The 24,695-nt window shown below is 40.4% G+C and overlaps 1 protein-coding gene across 5 annotated transcripts in view; it reads right to left on the bottom strand.

Moving 5' to 3' along the window:
- The window catches only part of LOC123985628 (arf-GAP with Rho-GAP domain, ANK repeat and PH domain-containing protein 1-like), a 56,064-nt gene extending 31,780 nt beyond the window's left edge, over positions 1-24,284 (bottom strand). Inside the window, exons 1-5 of one of the 5 annotated variants that reach the window (XM_046073319.1) lie at positions 24,143-24,284; positions 8,416-9,534; positions 3,461-3,633; positions 338-426; positions 162-244 (exon numbers count right to left, since the gene is read on the bottom strand). In XM_046073319.1, the coding sequence (XP_045929275.1) occupies positions 162-244; positions 338-426; positions 3,461-3,633; positions 8,416-9,485 (1,415 nt within the window). In that variant the 5' untranslated portion in view covers positions 9,486-9,534; positions 24,143-24,284. Of the gene's footprint in view, positions 1-161; positions 245-337; positions 427-3,460; positions 3,634-6,766; positions 6,843-8,415; positions 9,535-11,768; positions 11,788-11,888; positions 11,971-24,142 lie in introns of those variants that run through there. The other 4 variants (XM_046073320.1, XM_046073321.1, XM_046073323.1 and 1 more) reach the window with 4 other exon arrangements.
- Positions 24,285-24,695: the final 411 nt, after the last annotated feature.

Genomic DNA, 24,695 nt, shown 5'->3' with positions numbered 1-24,695 from the left:
CCAGATGGATAATTACATTTACAGATAGCTTTATGGCACAGACAACTCAAGCATAAGTAGTCTATTCTCTGTGGTTGCTCTTTGGCTTCTTTCTATTGTACCACCTAAGTGTGCATTTCCGGCTGTGTGTTTGTTTGTTTGTGTGTTGATGCATGACTCACTCATCCTCCTCCAATAGTCCGTCATCACTGCATAAGGAATTGTACCGTCCTTTAGTCTGACAAGGAACGTGCAGGGACACATCCTATTGGACAAGACAGCCATCACTCACGTGCAGTAGGACAAGAGGAAGAAGACTGTAAAAAAAAAAGAAAAAAAAAGAGACATTCTCACTTACCATGTCTGGTGTGTTCATTCTATGAAGACTGAGGTGAAACAAGTCTGGATCCTCGTAGTCATCAATATTATCATCAAGCAAACCCAACCCTGAAGGAGGGAGCAGAAGATGAGAACAAATGCAGTTGTACAGCTTTAGTTAGCTGTAAGTCTAGTTTGCAAGGAAAACATGGACATACACAGTATGATGTCCTATCAAGATATTCTTCTATGTATTTATCACAATCTGATCTGTACTGACGCTCAATCTGATTTGGACAAACCTCAATTAACCATAATGTAACACAGGAGTTCACAAATCCAATGAATGACTGGTGGACATCCATTTAGAAACTAACTTTACTTAAGTCCCATGCAACCCACAAACTCAACACGAAGGTTACTAGAAGCCATTCTGGGTTATTCAGTAAATCACTTGCTGGTCAAGAGCAATAATAAGGAAACTCAATATAACTAAAAGTAAATAACAGCACTGATCTTAACAGTTACTGAAGTTATGTGACGCTGGAGTGTTAGCTGTGTTAATCTATGTTTGTGAACACAGAAACTAAATGGTCTGGGAGGGACTGCTGAGAGCATTACTGGGCATATACTGTAGCAGTACCAGTTTATCAGTGTTTCTCTTAAGAACTAGTTTTTCAGGTTGAGCGTCTAAATAACAAATATTGAGTCACAATTCTTTACGGCACTCAGTAAACAATATCAACAATATCACCTAGAAGCAGCCATTCTTAGGAGAAAAATATGATGTGAACAAACATGTTGTGCACAGAGGCTGTTTCTATTTAGCACAGGAGCCCAGAGTCTTTGCAAACACTTCTGTCTTCCAGGTGAAAAAATAACTTACCTGTCCTGGTATTTCTACAGTGGGTTCAACTATACTGAGACTCTTCTTAAAACGCCAGGCTCAAGTAAGCCTAAAAACTGTACCACCTGTAACTTTAACAGATTAATTTAAACCAGATTTAATAAACTCATGACCTTAAAACAGAGATCTGAGACAACTCATAATAAAGAAGATGCAGTGGTTCTCTTTTTGTTGTAACTCTTTACAGGCACAGTCTATTTGAATTTTTCCATTTTATTTACATGACATTTACAATGAGACCGAAAATGCTACTTTCACTATGAGGCTACAGCCATGCGTCAAAATTGTTCTCCCTTTTAATTACAAATATCGGCACTCAAGTAAAAGTAGCCTTAAGTGAGAAGATATATAATAAGCAAATATGTTGAGTGAAATACACTGTAGATACTTTAGATTATTTAAGGTCTGAGTTCTATATTTTAATTAAACAGTAACTAAAGGCAATATGTAAAATGGTGATAAATCTGACACTTGCAGCAGTTTGCATGTAACTTGTTCAGAGAGGTAAAGAAGGACTGCTGAGGAGGAACTTTGGCAAGAACACTGAGTTTCGATCTACTTGGCAGACTGTATCACTGGTTAAGATTTAAAGGGACAGTAAGTGACTGTAATACATTACACTTTTTCTGTAATTCAGCAAATATTTCCTCACAGTTCGCTAGCTCTCCATTTTGTGTGTGCCGTGGCTCTGTTAATGGAAAACAAAGAAACTGGTCTGGACATTTGCACACAACACTGTTTTCCGGCCAATCAGCAACAGTTAGTGCACATGCACAGGAGTGATGGGGACAGTGAAAGAGAGAGTTCTATACACCGGCACATTCGAACGTGTTGGACTCCAGGCACTGTGAAGAAGAAGAGATAGCCAAGAAACAGCCAAAGAGGAAAAGGTCTGAAGAGAATATGATCAGGCAAGGGCGAAGGCCTTTCATCGCTGGAGCCAGTTTTGGTCCTATGAAATACTACTACAGGGCTACTTCATGTTGGGACCAGTCTCTACTGCGCATGATCGCGCAGCTTAAGCGTGGTTTAATGACTTAGAGCAATGGCAGAAATCCCGTAATTCTGACAGCTGCATAGCTGCACTATGCTGCACAAACAAAAAGTCTCCTGGCTCAGTGTGTTTGTCTGACTCAGATCATGACTGTTTAATCAGCCCACGTACTAGGCTCATCTGCCAAACACCAACGCAGCGTCACTGATGGCCGAATATTTTTTTTAGATTCACAGAGAGTAATCTAAGCAATAAGGTTACATCTCTCATGTGCAACGGGATGTCACTGGGTTTTGACATCATTTTTGGAAACTTCCATGCAGGGTTTGGTCAGCTTCACTGTTCCAACTCTCGCTTACCCCCTTGGCAGAAACAGGAACGGAGAGTTGGTCCTTTGTCATGTTAAATACATGACTTACATAATAATAATAAAAAAAACCCTAATCACTTCTCTTCTCCTGAAAACATTCATGACCATACTTGCTAACTTTCCTGTTTTTCATTGCCCTCTCACAGCAGTATGTTTAATGTTACAGTAGTTGAGTTGTGGAGGCTCAGCTGCTGACAGACTTGATTGTGGATTTGTATCTGAAACAGCGAGGCAGTTCTAGTGAGCGGTCATCTCATTTGCCCCTAGTTCGTCACTTTAAATTATTCTCGAACATCACTTACAGCAGCTAACGCTGCACATTGCCAAATTAAATTAGCCCCAAAGCTAGGTAATGCTGTGTTAATCAGTGGAATAGTGTAACGTTATTACACAATAATGGTTAACATATTCTATGCATATCTGTGAGCCTCTTGTCAGTAGATAAAGTCGGCCTGTCAGAAATAAATCTAAATTAATATGAGCTGAACAATTATTTAACACGGCTTGCTGTCAAACAAAGTTATCTAGCTCCTCTTTCAATTGTGCAACGTTAGTCACGTAGTCATGAGATGCAATCCTTTTCCTACCGAAATGGAGCAAAAGTGCAGCAAGTCCTGTTAGTTTTCATCTTGTGCTGAGCTGTCACATTCAGTAAGTTTTTATTTTTTTTAGATATTTCTTCATCACTTAAGACACCGACAGGAAGTGAAGATCCTTTTTTTGTACAATTCATAGTTGTATGGTATTCCCTCTCTCTGTGTATACAGAAGTTTAGGTTTAACATAATTCAACCCGCAGTCCTCATCTCACTCCCTCATTTTATATCATCTCTATCTAATTAACGAATTACATATTTTTTTAAAAAGTACCATATGTTGATTTGAATACTTACTGGACTCATGGGTAGGTTGGGAGACACTTTTAGCAGGCAGAACTGGCTGAGTGTCCGGTTGAGCTGACTGTTGTGTGTTATCGAAAGTCTGAGAGGGTGTCCTGATGCGAGGTAGGACCTGTGGAGTTTGGTTTTCCTGCATCTCATCAGCGACCATCAAGGTGGGAGAGGGGCTGGGGGATAAAGGGGTATAGGACAGGTCAGCAGAGGTTTGGAGAGCAGGAGATGAGTCCTCGGACACCATGGTAATCCGAGATCGAGTGAAAATCCCACACAGACGGCTGATTCTATACATCCACAGTTGGAAAGAAAGCCCTTCTCCCTTTTTCCTCTGCTGTCTTTTCTCATTGCATCCACCAAATATAAAAGAAAGGTCTGGTTGCAGGCAAAAAAGTTATAATTCTCTAAGAATTGCGTGAAAAAAAAAGGAAAAAGAATCACTCGGGGAACAACTCTGGTAACAGTTATTGACTGCTGATATGGAGCTTGAGTCTTCTTCAGGTGATACGAGCATTGATCCCAAAGCTGTGGCAGTCTGGTGCCCCTCTTTTCTCCTTCTGACTGTCTAGTTTTCCCTCTCTACTTCTGAGTTAGGCAACAAGTCTGAACCTGTCTCACTTTGCAAGATCTCTATGTAAACACAGCATACCTCGGGATCCCCTGTAAACACACAAACAAACAAAAACACAGTATGTGTGCACTAGAGATGTGCTGGTATACCGCAATAGACCGTGGTGAAACATTCTGATAACAATACCACAAACAATTCACCATAATTATTGCCATTTTCTAAGGGCACAGTGAACACTAGCAGAACCAGAAAACCAGGCTCCTTTATCTGCATGCTACTCTAGCTACTTTGGCTGGCTACACTTGCCAGTAGACTTATTGGAGCGAGCGGGGTGCGGAGTTGTTATGTTCAGTGAGAGAGACTATGAATTTTTTGTGTGGCTTATAAAGAGGAAACTCCTTGGTTCAAGCAACGCACACATTACATTCTTCCTCACGGGTCAGTTTGAACTCTGGCTGTGGAATTTGTTATGTAATGCAAGTTCTGAGGATCTGCCTTTTAACTATCAAAACCCAGCAGGACATACTTGGTACAAAGTCCTTGTACTCCAGACGGGTCTTATAAAACAGGTGGTTCAGATAAAAAATAAACCAAAAAAAACTGCTTCCCCTTCCTGGGGGATCCAAAAGTGTTCCCAAGCCCAAACATATACTCTGTACTGTACTTATACTAATTATATATATATATATATATATAGTATAATTGTAATATTAGCTAAAATAATAATAATATGATAGTGTTTCTCAATGCAACACATACACACAGGGTGAGTAGGCAGGACATTTCAAGTAAATTGCACAGTCATTCAACAGACACTACATGCATTTGAGTGCATGTACTACTCTGCCCATGCCAAACCAAAAAGCAGCACCCATATTAATGTGGTTGTGAATGTGAAGACAATGTCCATAAGCACAGTGCCTTAAAAAAAATATATAAATAAAAAAAATTATTATATATATATTAAAATATATCAGATTGTTGTGTTTGGCTCCACAATTTCATCCCTCATACAAAGTCACACTTTGATGTTTTAAAATTATGTTTACAAATACATAGCATACTGCATTCTGTTACTAGCCTTATGGTTAGTCATAAAGACACACAATCCCACAATCTGACAAGAATTCATTCACCCACTATACACCATTTCCATGCTGACTTGAAAGTCAAGAGTGAGCACATAGGCTTGGTTTCCATCCATCCAGTATTGTGAAAGTTCCTCTTTATTCCTCCGTCCTTAGTGAATTTCCTTTTCATTACAATCACAACGATCTGCTTTTACACACATAACAGCAAAGAAAATGTCACTTTGTTTACAAAAAATCTTTTGTTTAGCTTCACAAATACTCATCGGCACCAGGCCTGAATCAAATACTAGTAGAAAACAATTATTTGGTTTCTTTTAGGCTAAATAGTAATGGTTTGCCCAAGAGGACATGTCTGAAAAGCTCAAACAGTCACCGTCAGCTTTGGAGACAACCTACTCAATTTGAAGTTGGTAACAGTAAGCTCTGTGGGCTCTTGGACTAACTGTAGGTTACAAGTCCAAAATTCAAAAACAACAGTCAAATTTTCTATTCATTAGCTCTGTTTAATTATAAACCAGAAAATGATACACAAGACCCACAATGACGGGAAACTGACCTGTTGACACAGTTCCTCCTTTTTCTCAGAGGAAGAGTGCTGAGAGGGGAGGCCGTTAGCTATATTTAACCTGCTCAATGACCGCTCCTTTGTCCCCCCGCACTGTGTGTAAATGTGATATTTATTGCAAATTTCTACACTTTATCCCTAGTTCTGCTCCGGTCACTTCAATGTACATATAATTACACATTTAGAGTACCCTTCCATTGGCACTATCATACTTATATTTATAATATTGCATTTTTCTGCACTGACAATACTCCACATCTGTACATTATGTAGGATTGCTGCTCTCTTTACTGTTACTTAAATGCTATGTGTATATATATTGTGTGTTTTGATGCCTACTGCGTAGCTGTCACTAGCCATGTCACTGGACTTTTCTGTTCTGGATGATGCAATGTCACACAACAACTAATGGACCCTTAAGTTATGGTGTTGACAGATGAGGGACAATTAAAGATAGCATATGTTTTCATTTCACAGCTTCCCTGTCTTTTCTGGTCTCAAATACAAGCAAAAGGTGGCAGTTTGGCATACAAGACCAGCAGCAAGCTCGTCTATGCTGTGGCACACAAATGTACAATGTACCTTATTTATAATGTCTGTTTGAAAAACAGCCTGTATGTCATTGAGAGTAAAGCTAAGAGCACAGTGTTTCTCTTAGAAAACACCTGATTTGGTCATGGCAGCTAAACATCGCAGGGATGCCTTTGCAAAATCACATCTTACTAGTTTTGTCACAGACATGCAGGTATTTAACCAATATCAATGTCAGTTCCCTGTACTTGTTCAGCCCCAGGACATGGTACGATATCTGGTCTTAGCCGGCATCATTAAAACAGCAAACTACCTTACTCTGGACAAGGTAAAAAAAATTTTTTTTAAACTGCACAAACTTGTTTTCTATTGACTGACCATCGGCGTTACACAGCTAGAACATGGCAGAACAGCAAGAAATAAAGGCTTCCTTATTTGAAACACTAACAGAACAGAGTGACGTGGGGGATGAGAAGGAGAGAGCGCATGCTGAAGACGAGTACAGACTGAGTAAAGACATGTAGAGATATGGTTAGTATCAACTTTACCTGTCCTGACATGTTCAAAAGGAGCCCTCTTCCTTAGTGATACAACAATCTTAAAAGACACACTAACATATCCACGGAGGAGAGGAAAAAAAAAAAAAGAGGAGGAGGAAATGGCCAGTAACCAGAAGCTGGGAGGAGGCACCCTGACAAGGAAACAAGAGAGCGTGTGAATTTGCACGAGAAGAGGCAAGAAAAAGTGTGAAGGTAGTTCCTGGTAACAAATCACTTTTGGTTTTCTCTCTGTCCTTGTTACTTACAGAGGCAAATTTTTTAACAGCTCTATGTTGTTCTCTATTGTCACTTCCTCCCTCTCTCTACAGCCACTTTCCCTTCAAAATACAGAGAACACGTTACTCGTAACAGAACAACCCAAAAGCCTGAGGCAATGCTTACGTTTCTTTTCCCTTACTGGTGATGAAAGACACACAAAAAAAGAGCAAGCTCTTAATCTTTTCTGCTATCACCAGGAACTACACAAACACACATTATGATAAAGGACTGTTACAGTACCAGCAGTGAAACTAGCTGAAGGATTAATATTCTGCTGTTAATGGAAAATGGATTGCTTTTTAAATAGTTAAGAAAAGATCTCCACAGAGCTATTGAAAAATAAAACACACACACACACACACACACACACACACTACAGTGGTTGGATATGAGCAACCACACAAACAGGCTGAATTCGCTCATTGTTGTTCTCTCAACTTATATTTCCGTATTCAACTGGGCGACTGGGGCTTAGGTCCACTCAGTCAGTCAGTGTGCTTGGGCCTTTCAGTTTCAGGAAGTGTCTAATTTTAATTTCAGGAAGTGTTTAAAATTCACCAAGAACATTTGTTGTGTCTAAACTGCTACTAAAATTAACATGAGATGCATTTTTCCATCTTGTCCAGTAGATGGCAGCACAATCCTCCAAAAATCAATACTGTTGTACAGAGCGAGATTCTTGACCATTTCTCAATTAAATGTATCCGTCAACACACACCACTGAGAATCATTACTTATTATTATTTGTTATTTTGCCTTCAATATAGAGGGTATACGCATGATGTCACAGAACGCAGTTACGCTCACTGAGTGGCAGAAAGATGAGCAGCAGTATTAGGTTGAATCAGCTGAAACACAGACAACACATCTCAAATGGGAAAGAGCTGGACCACCGGTTCTTTGGTAAGAAGTAAAGATCACTGTCGAGTCTGACTGCCTTTAATTTGAGCAAATAATCACTTGTTTTACTCCCGGTTTGCTAAACTATGATTTGCCACTCAGTCCAGCATGTTCCGGAAGGAGAAATTACATCAACGCATACCCTGTGTAGCACCCTCACACACACTCACTCCTTCAGCTCAAAGTTAAATAGCATTCAGTACACAGTGGAAACTACAGGTACTGCTAGGGGTGTTAAAAACAAAATTCCGAACCCTTATCCAGTAGAAGCGGTCCAGGGAAGGGCTTATTTAAAACAGGTAACTAACAAGAATAAAACTACCAGAAGTTATTCTGATGTGTATTTTTCTCTAAAAGGCTATAATTTGACAAATGATGAATACAGGCAATCTGAGAGGGGCAAAAAAAAGAGTAGTTATAACTTGACCAAAAAAAAGGACAGGGGAGGTCACAAGCTATTAAAAAAAAAATAGGGTTACCTGTGAGTTCTGGGAGACTGTGCAAGAATCCGCTGTGGGATTGGTGGAGGGCCTTTACATCCTGTCCCTACTTTTGGAGGGAGAGGGGGTGCATTTCTGCCGTCGCTGGGTGAAGCAATGGGGGAGACGGGTGAAGTTTTTCTTCCTCCATCACTACCCAAATGTTGGGCACGTGGCTGGATGGCTAATGTCTGAGGCCGAGTTGGGAAGTTGGGAGGGTGGAGAGGTGTGTGTGTGGGGGCGCTGGTGGGGGTGCAACTCTGGGAAACAGATCTGCTCTGTACAGCTGGGGCTTTAACCGTATGTGTGTCCAGTTGAGGGGAGGAAGGGGTTTGAGCAGGAGGTGAGATGTTCAAGGATGAGGTGAAGCACTGTGGAGGGCAGTTAGGGGTGCTTCGTGGAGGAACAGGGGGTAAAGAGGTGTCAGAAGCTGGAGCGACAAAGGGGCTGGGATTACAGTCCACTTGAGCACTAGAGCGAAATTTAGTCCTCTCTTTAGGCACAGGTCTCTCCATCTGTCCATCTATTCCTCCATCCCTCTCCTCCCCTTTTCCTCCTCTAGGTGCTGTTTGTCTTTGTCCAGGAACTGGCTTCGTCTGTCTTTCTTCTTCACTTTTTTCTTTCATCCTGGACACCTGTCTCACCCTGGGGACTGGTTTCTCTCTCTCCCTGGGTATAGGTCTCAACGTCTCTCCAGCTCTTTTCTCCCTTTCCTCCAGGACAAGTTTTCCTTCCCCTGGGGTAGGCATAGGTCTCTCTCTCTGCAACACTTTGGCATGTCGCGTTTCCTCCAATCTCTGATCTCTCTCAGACTGTACAAGGCGAGAGTATGCGTCACATTGTGTGTCACATTGTGTATCACTGTTACCGTGTGTTTTGTTCAGGCTAGCCAGGATGCGCCTCCGGTGACCTGGCAGGGTGATGCCCATCTGCTCCAGCTGATCTGGTGTGAGGCTGCGACACTGTCGTGAGGTTGCCAGCCCGGCACTCTGAAATGCATCATAATACTGCTCCAGACGAAGCACACATAACCAGTCCCACACAGTTGCACAGGATTCAGACTGAGACATGATTGATGTGTGTGAGTCTATGTCCACCTCAGATCATGGCTTACACAACCTGTGAAAGAGAAAAACAGGAACATATAATACAGCATAGCAATATGCATTGTGTCCATTCATGAAAATAAATGTTATAATGGCTTTTCAAAGGGAACTTTTTAAGGATGCATCATCTCAATAAAAAATTTTTACCCAGATTTAAACTGAAAACTTTGTTTTACTTCCTAAAATTGGATAATTGTGCGTCTCATTAGTCATTGATTATAGACAAGATGATGAAAACCACTTCCTACATAATACACTATTTTGAGAAATCCTGCATTGGGAAATTTGTTGTAGTGCAGAAGAGCTACAACAAATTTGCTTCCTGAAAGACAGAAATAATTATGATTAATCATCAAGAGAACAATTGCATTTATGTAGAGCCAGCCATTTTTATACACTGTAAACAGCAGTATCAAAGTTGAGTGTGATAAACTGTTGTCAGGGTGGTTATCGCCTTGGTAAAAGAGGAAGTTGTGTTAATACAGCAAGATCCTCTAGCTGTTTAGTCATTTTGATAAGCATTGTCATTTTCAACAGCACCTCTGCTCACTTGGTCTATACACAGCTTGAGCAAACTCTGGATTGTGCATTCACAAACTGCTCAGGGTCACTGCTCAGGTCAGATGATCATATTTGATTTTAGTATGAACATCTGTTGCATCTGTATTCCATTCCTAATGTGTTACCACAGACGAGGCAAACATACCTGACCACTATCTCAGTGCTGTATAAACTTAAAAACACAAATCTTTAGAATTCCTTTTGAGCAGCCAACACAGAGTCAGTACTGTAGCAACACCACACAACAAACCACTATGAAAGGAAGTGCAATTGACCAAACACATATTGACACACACAGCACGTTCGTAGGAACTCGCTCAATTCTCAACATCCCTCAACACACACACTTGAATACTGCATAAGTGGATTCAAGATCACCTTCCCAAGAATCCATCCATTTTCATTCTCTCTTCTACTGCAGTAGGTCTTAGGATTTGAATAATGTACATCATGACAGTGGCAGCGCTCAAATTGTCCAAGTATGAGGATTTTTTTTTCACATGCAGATCAGTCACAATGTCAGGCCTCGATTAGCAAACAGCAGGCAGCACCAGCTCCCTTCATTCACATGATGCAAACCTACCTAATTGTAAGCAATAGCTCAGTAAGGGCTGTTCTGATGTATAAACCGGATCTATCAAAAACACATCCCCCACACACACCCCCAAAGTTATTTTGTTGCTATCAAAATACTTAATCCAAGTCCAAAGTGCTAGGAAGAGACATAAAACGCAGTTGGTGTTTTATCTCCCAGGCATGTGATTTGGCCAAGTGCAAAACAGCAGGAAAATATAGGCTACCTCCCGACACCCCGATCAAACTGGCAGCGGCTCTATTAAACACGGATGGTAAAGCAGGACCCATGAAAATAAATTATTTGGTGGATGTGTTGCAGTGGAAATCAAAGACAAGTGTCTAATCCACTGCTCCATCGCAACCTCTCTATAATAATTATTATTTTGTATTCATTTTTTTACCAAACTTCAACAGCTAAATGCGCAACATGAAATAGTCCATAGCTAAATAATATAATTACTAACTTTCAAATTAGTTCAGTAGAAGTTAATAGGTTATTTTTAATGAATAGGAGACAGCAGCAAAGGTTGTACCTGTTTAAGACCTGGTGGCCTAACTAAGCTTATTCAGGAAACTCGCGACAGTTACACAGAAGCCGTTGCCATGGTTACGTCGGGGAGCGCTTGTTTGCCTGTCTGTAGATAAGCGCAGAGCGACCCCGCGGATCAAAGCGTATGAAAAGGCCTTATATAAACCCTGTTACAACCATTCACAAGAAAATTTTGTCCTAAACTTGCCAAAACCTTTAACATAAGGACGACTTAAAAAGCAACCATTCATACAGCAAAGTGTAGCCTATTTAGCCTATATGATTGATCAATCGACAACGAAGTCAAAGTAGGCTAAACATTAGACATAGTCTAACGTTATAGCAAGCAATAATCAAAATATACCCACTTTATCCGATCCTTATTGTCAACTCAGTGGTGGGCAAGTTACCCAGAAATAATGTAGTTATTAGGCTACCTACTAGTTACTTAGCATATAGCCTAGCCTACTCCTTAAAAAAGTAATATTTGCTACTCTACTTACTAAGTATATAATGAGAATTCTCCCGGAGTTTCTTCGGATTTCACGTTGCTGTGTTGCTTTAGCTGATGCCTCAATTACTAAGTATAAATGTAGAATTGTTCGCGGTCAAAAACGTTTTGCTGCTCGCACAAAGTTTACAACGGACGACATCGTTCTTTGCATCTTAGACTGTGACACAATGGCAATAATGTTTCTTACAGCTGTCGAAAATCCCTCTCTCTCTGTTCTCCAGTCTTCCATTAGCTTTTTGTCTGACAGCTGACTGGTGCCGCTAACCTGCGGCGCGGTCGCGCATTCACGTCAGGGATGGTGCGTTCAGCAGCGCAGCGTTACTTGGATTAGCAACTGTGATAATATAACTGTTTTGGAAATAGTAATCCGTTACATTACTCTTTGCTGGGAAAAGTAATATTGCAGTATTACTGGCCAACATGTTACGCGGCCAGCTCCTGTAACCCCCCCTTTCTTTTTTTATTATTACAGATCTGCATGATTCACGTGGATCAAATTTTCAGGTAGGAAAATCCGGAGTTCCGGATTAATCACATCCCTGATCTACCTGTCTAGCACTTTGGACCACAAGGGAAGCTGCTGTTTCCCAGGCAGAACCACAAACAGTCTTCTTTCAACACAAACACACACAGCTCAATATGGAACCCTCCATACTGATTATCACTTGTGCTTTTGAACTACTGTAAGCACAAGTACATTTGATTGCAATTAGTTTTCAGTTCAGCTCAATGCAAGGTCCATTAACATGCCTAATCTCCCTGCTGGAGAACTGTTTATTAACTTAATTTTTGAGCTACTGAGAACTATACTCAACATTTCACCAAATTAGGAATAGTATAATTTAATTTACACACACAAAAAACATAGGAGGATTTGCCTGAATAATGCAATATCTCTGTAACAAACATTCTGCATAAAGACATAATGTCGGATAAAATTAGATTAAAGTATTCAAGGAAAGTAGGTGCCCTAGCAAAATTTACTGAGCTGTTATCTACTTTAGCATCTTGTTACAAAAACCTATGCTGTCTAAACTAGACAGGAAATATGCTCATAAATCTTTATGTATGATCTCATAAAACAATCGATGTTAAATGGTATAATATGCAACTTTTCTGCATTAAAAATTTCAACCTACGTTAAATGTATTCTTGAGTTGCGTACTTACATTATCTCACGTTTCCAACTTTTTTCAAACCCAGAGAAATCCGTAATTTAAGGTAATAGTGAATGGGGTCATATCCCCTTTGCGCGTGCATCAATGTTGTGGTAGTCTGCCAAAAGCTGCCATAAATGGACTCTTTATCCAGTGTTAGGCCACATTTTTACGATATGCTTTTTATATCTTGGCTGGTTTTTAACCGGAAGAATCATTTTTAGTCTTAGGACGTCTGGATCCTAAGAAATACAGTTTTAAGTTTTAAGAAAGTGAAACTGCTTTATTTAGGGTTTCTACCGGTTTTAATCAGCAGATCTATTTGATTTGGAGAGGAGGAGATAATTCAGCACCCAGTAACAATCGCCTGAACGTCTGGGTAACAATCTGAGCAAAAGTTGGCAACAAGCTCAGCTTGCAGTCGCTCTGGGATGTCTTTTGTCTGCCGAACAGTGTCAGAGAAACACAGATTTTACACATGACACTACCTCTTTTGTTACTGTTTTGATGTGAGCAACCCCATATGTGTCAGAAAATGAGATAATTTAAATGTTACTAAATTAACTTTATTGTTAAACTTTAAATTTCATGTAAAAAGGATTATATTTAATGAAAAAACAGAAGCTGACTATATTGTTTCACTTCACATGCATATTCTGTGAATTTACTGTGGTACAAAGACAAATTAATTGCCTGACTAGCGATAGATTACGCAAAACAGTAAATATTAAAAACATGAAATGGACCTGATTTCATTCGGTGACTGGAAGTGGAGGCTGAGGAGGCTGAGTGAGCACACAGTAACCCACACTATCCAGTCCGAGAAGTGCCACTCACCAGTGTGTGAGCATGTTGAAATGAGCACATTTCATTTCCTGCCAAATGTTTCAAGAGACCACAGGGCACCAGAACAGTGTCAATATTTCTCACTGATCAAACGCAGTTCCTATTTTTGAATTGAGGAACTCAGAAACACTTCACCCACTCTGAATTACAATCTGTTTGGTCGTCGGTCGTCAGCCGTCATTAGGGGATTACTCATAAACCAACACACACACATATTTATGTCTCAGCATTGACCAGACACAATTTTTCCACTTCAGCAATAAATTAGACAAATATAGATGGTGAGAAAGACACAGGAAAACCGATCAATTTGAATGGCAGGCTGTTCATGCCTAGTAGCACAGTCTGTAGTCACTAAATTGTTGTTTTGATTAGTAACAAGAGGCTGTCGCAATAGTTAAACATAAAAGTATGTCAGAGAATCTCTTTATATCTACAATCTTACTTATGCAATATTTCTAACGCGATAAAAACATTGAGAATGTTGAGATTTTGTTGCAACAGGCTTATTTTGACATCCAGGGGCTTCCCTACAGAAATTAATACACATACACACACAGACAGCCAGGATGTCCCATTTTCACTTTAGACAAATTTGACACCAAAAGCACATGACGGCCCTTCCCTCCTGCTCTTTTTGCACACATAACATATCCATAGTGAAAAGGTTACAACTAACAGCATACAGTATGTCACAAAGCTTAAAAGGTATGACAAAGCTATAGTGGCAGGCTGTAAATATCATAGTATGGACTTTGAATGTTAGCACCCACTTAAACAATATCCTAGGTATGGTGAGTGGATTATTAGTCTGAATGCACTTTGTTGGTGGAAGGTTAGCACAAATGTGACCTATTCTTAGCAACATTCTGTAGTAATTTTATCTTAAAATGACAGCTTCAAAATCATTTTGATTGTACACTGACTTGTCATTACCACTCCGGGCTCCCTGCGCCAGCTACTGCGCTGTGTTACAATGAATCCCAGGCAGGACAGTTATCATGACAATGGTGTAATGCTTTACAGCACCAACACAACCCTTCAGCAAGCAAGCTAAAAGAAGAAGCAAAAAGTACAATGTACAGTGTGAGTTCTTTGGAAGAAGCTCAGTATTCTCAGTATTGATATTATGGCAGAGGCTGCAAAGAGACAAAAGAAGTTCTAAGAGGAAGCGAGGAAGAAAAAAAGATAAGAGTGGCCAAGCGTGAGAGCTAAAAAAGCTGACAGGATGCAGGAAAGATGCCGAGCTGGCCTTCTTGCTGTTGGACTAGTCAGTAATAACACATTAGCTGGCTTGCTGTGTGTTGTGTTGTTCTGCTTGCTTGATGTTTGCCTGTGTTAGCAAAGAGTTTTCACAGACAGGGGCTTAGCCACAAGCTATAAATCTCGAGTTGCTGTTGGCAAACTTACTAGATAACACACTTGAGTTGACCCACCCTTTGCAGCTATAACAGCTTCAACTCTTCTGGGAAGGCTGTCCACAAGATTTAGGTTTAGTGTGTTCATTTGGAATTTTTGACCCTACTTCTAGAAGCACATTTGTGAAGTCAGGCACAGATGTGGGACAAGGCCTGGCTCGCAGTCTCCGCTCTAATTTATCCCAAAGGTGTTCAGTTAGGTTGGGGTCAGGACTCTGTGCAGACCAGTCAAGTTCTCCACACCAAACTCGCTCATCCATGTCTTTATGGACCTTGCTTTGTGCACTGGTGCGCAGTCATGTTGGAACAGGAAGGGGCCATCCGCAAACTGTTTCCACAAAGTTGGAAGCATGAAATTGTTCAAAATGTCTTGGTATATGAAGCATTAACAGTTCCTTTCACTGGAACTAAGGGTCCACGTCCAATCCCTGAAAAACAACTCCACACCATAATCCCCCCTCCATCAAACTTTACACTTGGTACAGTGCAGTTAGGCAAGTACCGTTCTCCTGGCAACCGCCAAACCCAGACTCGTCCATCAGATTGCCAGACAGAGAAGCGTGATTCGTCACTCGTCTCCACTGCTCTAGTGTCCAGTGGCGGTGTGCTTTACACCACTGCATCCAATGCTTTGCATTGCACTTGGCGATGTATGTCTTGGATGCAGCTGCTCGGCCATGGAAACCCATTCCATGAAGCTCTCTACGCACTGTTCTTGAGCTATTCCGAAGGCCACACAACGTGTGCTCCTCAGCATGCGCTGAACCCGCTCTGTGATTTTATGTGGCCCACTACTGTGGCTGAGTTTCTGTGGTTCCCAATCGCTTCCACTTTGTTATAATACCTCTAACAGTTAACCACGGAATATTTAGTAGTGAGGAAATTTCACAAATGTACTTACTGCACATCAGGTGCCACGCTTGAATTCACTGAGCTCCTGAGAGCGAGCCATTCTTTCACAAATGTTTGTAGAAGCAGTCTACATGCCTATGTGCTTGATTTTATACACCTGTGCCCATGGAAATGATTGGAACACCTGAATTCAATGATTTGAAGGGGTGTCCTAAAACGTTACTGTAAGTGCATTAGCGTCAGTTGTTGTCTAGCCTGCCACCCAAGATTATGCTGCTGCTGGTGGAGAGCGGCAAGGCAAGCGGGCAATATAACCAGGCGCAGCAGCCTCTCTACAGTTAGCTAATGTCAGAGGTAAATACAGAAGAGGATGCTGACGGAGGAAGCTAAGAAGAGAGAAAGAGACCAAGCAAGAGGCTGCCAGAAATTGGCGAGAACTTTTTTGGAAATGAAAGGCTGCAGGACAGATGTAGAGCTGACATTCTTTCTATTGGACTAGTAAGTAATATTTCTATGGCATGTGTTATCACACATACTTGATGTTTGGCTGAGTCAGCAAAGTTCTCGACTTGCTAGTTTTGATCATAAATAATGTATTCATAAAAAAATGCATGTGTACAGCTGTCTTTATTTAAAACAGCTGTGAATTACACTCAACAAACAATAGTTTCTTAAACGGTAAGTTTCAGAGTGTAATTTGTTTGTGCCAAAAAAAAGAAATCTTCCATGATGTTGCTATAAGTCGCCCTGCAATGAATCCACATTACAGACATTTTCATGGCCCACCCCCTTACGTTGATCCAGCAGCTGAATTAGGAATTCTGCATCTCCCAACTCACCATGATAGTTTGCTACCTAACATGTATCATGTAGCTGTTTTTGAGGTTTTTGCCAGGACAACTTTTTTCACTTCTGATAGAGGCTACCTGCTTCCTGTATTTGTGCTTCACTAGGGTAAACACAACCTGGACCCAACTCTGTAACTAAAAGCATAAATTGAAAAAACGTTAAAGAGATTAAAAATATTGATCTTTCCATCTGACTTGCCCATATCTAAACAGCAAGCAAGCATATTTTCAAACAATGTCAACATGTTCCTCAAACTGCTGCAATCACCAGAACTCACATATTACAGAAATGTGTAGGTGTTTGTAAACTCTGTAGTCCCCGTAACTGTTCATCAACTGCTGACTTCCTTTATCCACTGCTTTCATTTCATTTTCAGCAGTTTCCTACCAGCATTTTGCTCTCTGGACATTTCAATTCATTAATCTCTCCCTCCCTCTATCCTTCTCTGCGCTCCCTACCTCCCACTCAGAGAGCTGCCAATAACAGGGTCTCTGTGCTGCCTTCACAATGGGGCATTCTGTTGCCTAGGCAAGTACACACACACTGACAAGAAGGAGGGAAACGCATGGTGGGGGCCCACTGTTTGAGTCTGGTCACACTCTCTAAAACAAGTGCACACCTAATAATAATAATGTGGGTAAAGTTGATAGGGGATATGAGGTCTGAAACTCCCTTTCAATTTAACACACACACACACACACACACACACAGGATGTGCAGGCTGACGTCAGGATCAACTCTGCTTACTGTTAATGCACATGATCTACTTCTTGAACTGAGTTTACCTAAAGTGATTTCTAAGACATCACAACAAGACATGTAAGGACATGCCTAATAAACTTCATCACCCACACATTGTCCCGTTAATGCATTACAAATCAGCAACAACTTATCACATTTCACACCAAAAACATTTGACAGCCCTCAACTCCTGCTCTCTTTGCACACATAACACATCTATAGTGACATGGTTGCAACTAACAGCGTACAGCAGGTCACAAGACTAAAAAGGTATGACAAAGCTATAGTGGCAGGCTGTAAGCATCACAGTATGGACAGCAGTCTTTGAATGTTAAGGTCAGCAGCCGCTGTTCAATAACAACAGCCTGGGTATGGTGTGTGCAATATTAGCCTGAATGCACTTTGTCGGTAGATGGTGATCTTAAATGTGTCTGATTCTTAAGTTGGTAATGAAAAGCTTAAATTTTGAGAATACATTTTTTGATTATTATTCAATCAAACTCATTTAGTAGATCAATTATAATTTCCTAACTTTAAAAACTGCAGACAAATAAGATGTCAGCTGCAGCTTGCAGCTCCCGCGCTGGATGAAGAAAAAGAACAAAATGTGTCTTTGCACTGCTTACCATAACACAACCATGTTCAACGAGCAGGCTTGTATTTTGTGGTAGTATTCACTAGCAAGGACCACAATCAACAGGTATGATTAAATGATTTATTGATTAACGAACGGAAGATGTATGAAGCTTGCAGTAGCTGAATAGACATTAGAAAGCATTGTGGGGAAACTACGATAGGGAAATCCGCCGTAGCACCCGGGCGCGACGGACCCCCTATAAACCTATGGAGAGGAGGAAGGAGATCAGGAGGCAGGACAGAGAAAGGGGTGGGAGGGAGGGATGCAGGATACAAGGGCGAAGGGGAGGACTTAGGACGTGTGGGTATTTATGGAAATGCTGGCGATGACTTGCTTAATGTGTGGTCCCGCTCCTGAAACTCTGCTAATTAGCACCACTTAATCTGATTAAATTACAAACTCAGCAGAACCATCAAAGGTCAACTCCATTCATTCCAAACCAAGGCTGACATGTCTGTAATCATCTGCACATTTACCATTTATTGATGCACAGAAGTAACCTGCATGTGGCACTAATTCACTAAAAACAGAACAGTTCACCTTTATAATATTTATTTTTAATACATTGTGGAATATATCATATAGTAATTATGTTATTTTGTATTAACACACACAAACACATCTTTTGCTGTTTTATTTCCTTATCTACTGAAATGTATGAGATGAATTGTCCTTGAGATGTACTTTATATGTAGCTTTGGCAATATTGTTGCTATACATTCATGCCAATAAAGCTCATTTGAATTTTTGAAAAGGAAATAACAGTGACAGCAGTGCGCCTGCATTTAAATTGAAGAAAACTGGACTTTAGGTGAATTGGACAGACAACAGTGAGATGCAATAATACTTGCAATACTTCCTTAAGTCATAACCACCAAGTGTATTACAGAATACACTGACCATGTGTACTGAGACATACAATCAAATGTACTCTTCCCATCTGGCTCTTCATTACATGGAATTCAGTCTAGTACTTGATGCTGATATTCTGGATAATTTAGTCTAATTAATGCTAAACGCTGTTTTAATTTTCAAAGGGTGCTGAATGATGATGAGATGATATGTAACCTAAGTTGCTTGTCTACATTACAAGCTTTTCTGCGGATGCCTTAGCATCCATACTATATTTTTTTGTCCCCACTGATGTATAATATATCCTTAGTTTGTCTACATGACAAACTGTTCAGCTGTCTTAAACATCACTCTTCTCTCCCATCCCTCTACTCTGTAGTCTCTGGAAGTACTCCAAAAGCAAGTTCCAATTTCCTTTAACCCATTTCTCACGAGGCTTTTTTTATTGTCTGACATCATGATGTAGAACAAATTCCAACAGATTAGGAATGTGGAGAATTCAAAACCTCCAGTCTCAGGGACTTCAACAAAAATACCATTGTAGAACAAGGACAGAGAAAGTCCTCCTTGTTCTGTGACAGTCTTACAGAGAATGCATATTAAATTGATTAATTACAAAATATCAGTTTCACTAGAAAAACGTATACAGGAGAAATAAGATATTTAAAGCTAGAGCCCAATACATCTTTTCCCTTGTCAAAACCACAGGTAGAACTATCAATGGAGCAAGAGTATAGACATTTAAATTAAGGAACTAGTTCATTTTGCCAATGGTGGCGTACCTGTATGTTGCTGTGTGTGCGGGAAAAAACGGCTCACTCTCTGCACTTTGTTACACACAGCTTCCACTCAGTTGTCTTTACCATTATTACAATACTACAGGTATAGAACAGAGGTTAATTTTAAACTACTCTCCAGCAGTCGAATTCATCCTCCAAAGAAATAGGGGGCCGCATATCACATATCAGGTTATACTGCTGCTAAATGTTGTCAGCTGATTAGCTCAGTTAGCTGCAAGGCTAACTGAGTAGTCAGTTGACTGAGTACCGAAATGAGCACCACAACTGGAGATGGACAAGAGGGCAACAGAACAGGGCTCAGCAGCCTCCCAGTGAGCCGGGTCCGAACACAGCCTCCGAGACCAACGGAGGCCAGTTAGACAACAGGGAATCCAGTACAGATTAATTAACGACCCTGCCTGCTTGTGTGGGAGTGTGTGCATATGTATGCGTTAGTATTGGTCTGTGTCGGTCTCTAGTGTATCTACCGCAACCCTTGGCTGTATGTTTGTTCCCTGCCTTTCAATTTGGATTATTGCTTTTCTTTTGTCTGTGGACTTTGCCCTTACCTTTTGGAATAATTACTTTTGTTTGGATTTTCTTGGACATTGCACTATTCTTAAGTTTGTACCCTTTATGTTTTTTTTAACTTTAATAAATTGGTAAAATTCATCCTGCCTTTTGAAGTGTCTGCGCTTGGGTCCAAAACCTGTTTTCTAAATAAGCACTCGACACCTTCTCTTACAATTCTTTTCAGCAAATAATTCTGGCCATAGCTTATGCATCGCACCTTTCAATTATCAGAATGCATTGTGCAATGCAAACATCAGCACAAATTTGAAAACTTCTCAAGCAACACTTCTAAAGTTGTGCCACAGCTGCTTTGACAGATACACAAAAACACAATGTCAGCTCTGCAGTGTGATATGCTTTTAACTTTCACCATGTATAAAACTCTAACAATGGTTCAACCCTGCCGCAGTGACATCTGTCTATTGATATGTAGGCTAACTGATAAAAGCATTAAGGCAGTGCAGGCAATACTACTTCAGAGCCTTAAATTGCATTTAATTCACATTCTACTGAGACTATGTTGGACAGCAGATTATCATTACAATTAAATTTTCAAAATATAGAGTGAGCTAAATGTTTGGGTCATTTGTCCTAAGTTGTTGTAGTTACTCTATTTGCAAACAATTACTTATTTACTAGAGCTAAACTAGGGCGGCACAGTGGCGCAGCAAGAATGCTTGCATGTTCTCCCTTTGTCTGTGTGAGTGGTGGCCCTGTGGTGGACTGGCGATCTGTCCAGGGTGTACCCCGCCTTCCTTCCAATGTCAGCTGGGATTGGCTGCGTGAAGTCTCAATAAAAGTTAAAAAGCAAAAAAAAAAAAAAAAGTTGCATTAATTTGGAGTTTCAGGCCACCTGATGAATGTAAGTCCAAAATTAAATCTTCACAGTGTTCACCAGCCAAACACCAACCTCGCTGTGCAGAGAGTATGCCACATTTTGGAAACTGGCATCACAAGAACTTTTCGCTATATTTTTCCGTGGGACACGTAGTTGGGTAGCCACTATAGGGAAATTTCCTCAGACCCTCAGACTTCTATCAAGGTGTTGTCCTTATAAGGATTACTGAAAAACACACGCACACACAAATGGGACATGACTCATATACCCACCACCAAAGACACTGCTGCTTTCAGCACACTTTCAATTAGAACTGAATAGTGACTCAGTGCTGCCAGTAAAGAAATGCATCTGAACAATGTCCTCTAGTGAATAAGCCTGTGTATGTGTGTGTGCGTACCCACGCTTGCCTCTAACTCTTCAGGGTACAACATTTCACAGGAAGATGTTTCCCATGGCGACTCACCAAACTACTGACAACATTTAACCTACAAGTCCATTAATTGGACAAAAGTCGCAGCGTGACACAAAAAAAAAAAATAAATAAATAAAGACGTTTTGACTTTAGTGGGTATGAAGTTCTGAGGTTCACAATGTTTTCCTCCTTGTGTGAACATCAGCTGATATTACTGCAAAAACAAACTGTGCTTACAAAATTACAACAGAATAGGTTTGGACTATCCATGTGATCTTTTCTCTCTCTTCAGTTCCCCAGCTCATTGCTCGCATTTTAGACTTTTCATGAAGTCCATTCTTGCTTATTGCTTGATCTAAATCTTTGACATTCTGACAGTATAGCAGCCTAGATTTGATGTTAATGTAAATTACTTATTACATATCATTAAGTTTTGAAAACAGTGCCTAACTGCTCTCATAATAACACCACAATGTACCACAAATTCCTGATAAACTGAGAGGTGCTTCGAATATTCAATGATATAAATTGCCCGCGATAAGAATTTACAGCACCACAAACTACATCCTCCAAAATGGCCATAAAGTTCAATGACACAGTTTAAGCAAAAACTGGAAATTACATCCTTGACAAGGATAGGATTTATTGCAGTCTTGAAGCTGACTTTTTAACCTCAGCTTAACCTTATTTTAGTCACAGCCTCTAACACAACAGGGCTCTTCATTTTGCCTGTGTAATTTAACAGTCAGACTGCTCTGAAGCAGGGAAATATTCCTCCTCTCACCTCATTATGAAGTGACTCAAGAGCAGGTAAGCATAAGGCATGCTGAGAGGGAAACAGAGAGAAAAACAGACAGAAAACTGGTAGACACAGGAGGGATTAAAGAAAGACAGAGACAAGGACAGACTGACAAAGTGTTCAGCTGCTACTTCATGTCAATGAAGCTTACATGAGCTTAAATCTTTGGTAGAAGTACAATCCATCAATAACAACTATGATTTGGCTCAATTTAGCATTGCGCGCCTCTTGTACTAGTAGACACAAAAATCACACGTTAAGGGGTAGAGAGACACTTATCTCTGTGGATTGACAAACAACATCCTGTGACACTACATTATGTGGTACAGTACACACTTGAAAGCCAAAAACAGGCAGTCACAGGCGTACTCAGTACCAGTTTTCACTACTAGACAAAAGAACGTCAGGAGGGCCATGATGCTGTTTGACGTCTGCCAGAGCCCCAAAAATAACATTATGTGGGTCATTTTTTAGGCACACAAGTTGCTTGATCCTTGCTTTAAATGCATTTACATGGTCCTGGCAAGTCATATGACCTGCTTAAATCCTGTAATAGAGTAGTGAACAAACCACTGATTTTCAGAATTTTTTTTGTAACTGTTGGACTTGTGCAGCAGACATCTGTTTAACCACAACAGACGTCATTTTCATGGTTCAAGAGCTCTGCTTCTGAGAGAACTATCCGCAAATTTATGTATTCTTTGATTTCAAGGGTCTACTGGGCACATCAGTCGTGCAAACTATACTCTATTTTAAGGGTTTTCAACCACATGCAAAACGTCTGCGTCCATGACTTTAGCTTACACAGAGTAAGTATTAGCACTGAAAAGAAAGATCACTTTCCACTTAACTTATCTGATAACATAGGTTTCACTATTAACACACCCACCTTATCAGCTCTATGTATAAACTAAGAAATCCCCCATGCAGGAGTCCTGCTCCAGAGTGTATAACATATGTATTTTTTTAAAAAGCAGAAGAAAACAACCTTCAGCAACTAAGTGGGTTTGTGTAATCAACTGTAGCTGTAGTGGTATTGCATAGAACCATAGAAAGTGTAAAAACCCGTGCATTAGGTCTAAAAATGCTGATCCACCTGTCACAAGTCTATCTCTAAAGATATGCATACGTTAGGCTCTCCTGACCAATTACTCCATCTATCCATCTGTAAGTTTAGTTGAACGGTTTCATAGTCAATTCATCCATGCCCCTATGTTAAAAATACTGAATTCCACTGGGGATAAACAGGTTCGTAGGAAGTCCATCTTCCCCTCCGCTTTCACCAGAAAAATAACAAAGCAGCCTGTGGCAGCTGGGAAGAACAACCAAACCCAAAGTTCACATTGACCAATTGAATCTCCAGAATTATTTCCTCCTTTTTATTAATTAGTAGCCTAAGCTGCTAAAAGCAGAGCTGGACTCGACTAGCGGTCTATTCACAAACCTGTTTCTGTTTTGAAACGTTTCACTGGTGATTTTCTCCAGCTTTGCCAACGTTGTTGTCTTCACCGCGGCAGGTCAAGCTGTCGGTCAGCGCGTGAATGTACACTAGACAGCACAATTTTCAGTTTGAACCACTCCAGTGTTTGCGGGGTTTTGTGAGGTTAAGTTAGTGTCTTTTTTATCAGCTGCTCTGGTAACGTTAAAGTTTCTCTTGGGAGAATGAAAAGTTTTAAATCACTTACCTTTTCAAATCTTTTAAGTGTGCCAACTCACTAAAAAAGGCAGACTTTTTGTTTCTGAGGTGAGATTAGTGGCCACAACTGCGACGCCAAATAGCGGATAACATTTTTCACACGGATAAAAAGCAGTAGCAGCAACAGTTCAGACAGGCAGGCAGTGTAAAGATAGAGTAAGTATAAGAATACTATTTCCGGATATCCATTTCTAAATAAATACATTCACTGACATTCAATTATGTAGCGTTTTAATTTTAAGGGTAGTACCCGTATTTCCGGTGCTTCGCTGGCTAGTTGACATTAGCTTGACGCAGCAAAATTGCTCAAACTTCCGCACGGCTCTCATGTGACCACTGGAAAACACTGGACAGCCCTGTCTGTTCTCATGCAAATGCCCTTTAACTGGGTATTATCCCACTATTTCTCACTAACAAGTTCACCTCACACAAGGCTGTTATTTGTAAAGAATATATACCTATTGCAGATTGACGGCACTATTTGTCAATATGTCTATATTGTTTTGTTCATAGTGTGTATGTTAGTGTTGTCTATACTGTGT

The sequence above is a fragment of the Micropterus dolomieu genome, linkage group LG17, assembly GCF_021292245.1.
Source record: "Micropterus dolomieu isolate WLL.071019.BEF.003 ecotype Adirondacks linkage group LG17, ASM2129224v1, whole genome shotgun sequence".
Taxonomy (NCBI): Eukaryota; Metazoa; Chordata; class Actinopteri; order Centrarchiformes; family Centrarchidae; genus Micropterus; species Micropterus dolomieu.
This window is presented reverse-complemented; position numbering and strand designations above follow the sequence as displayed.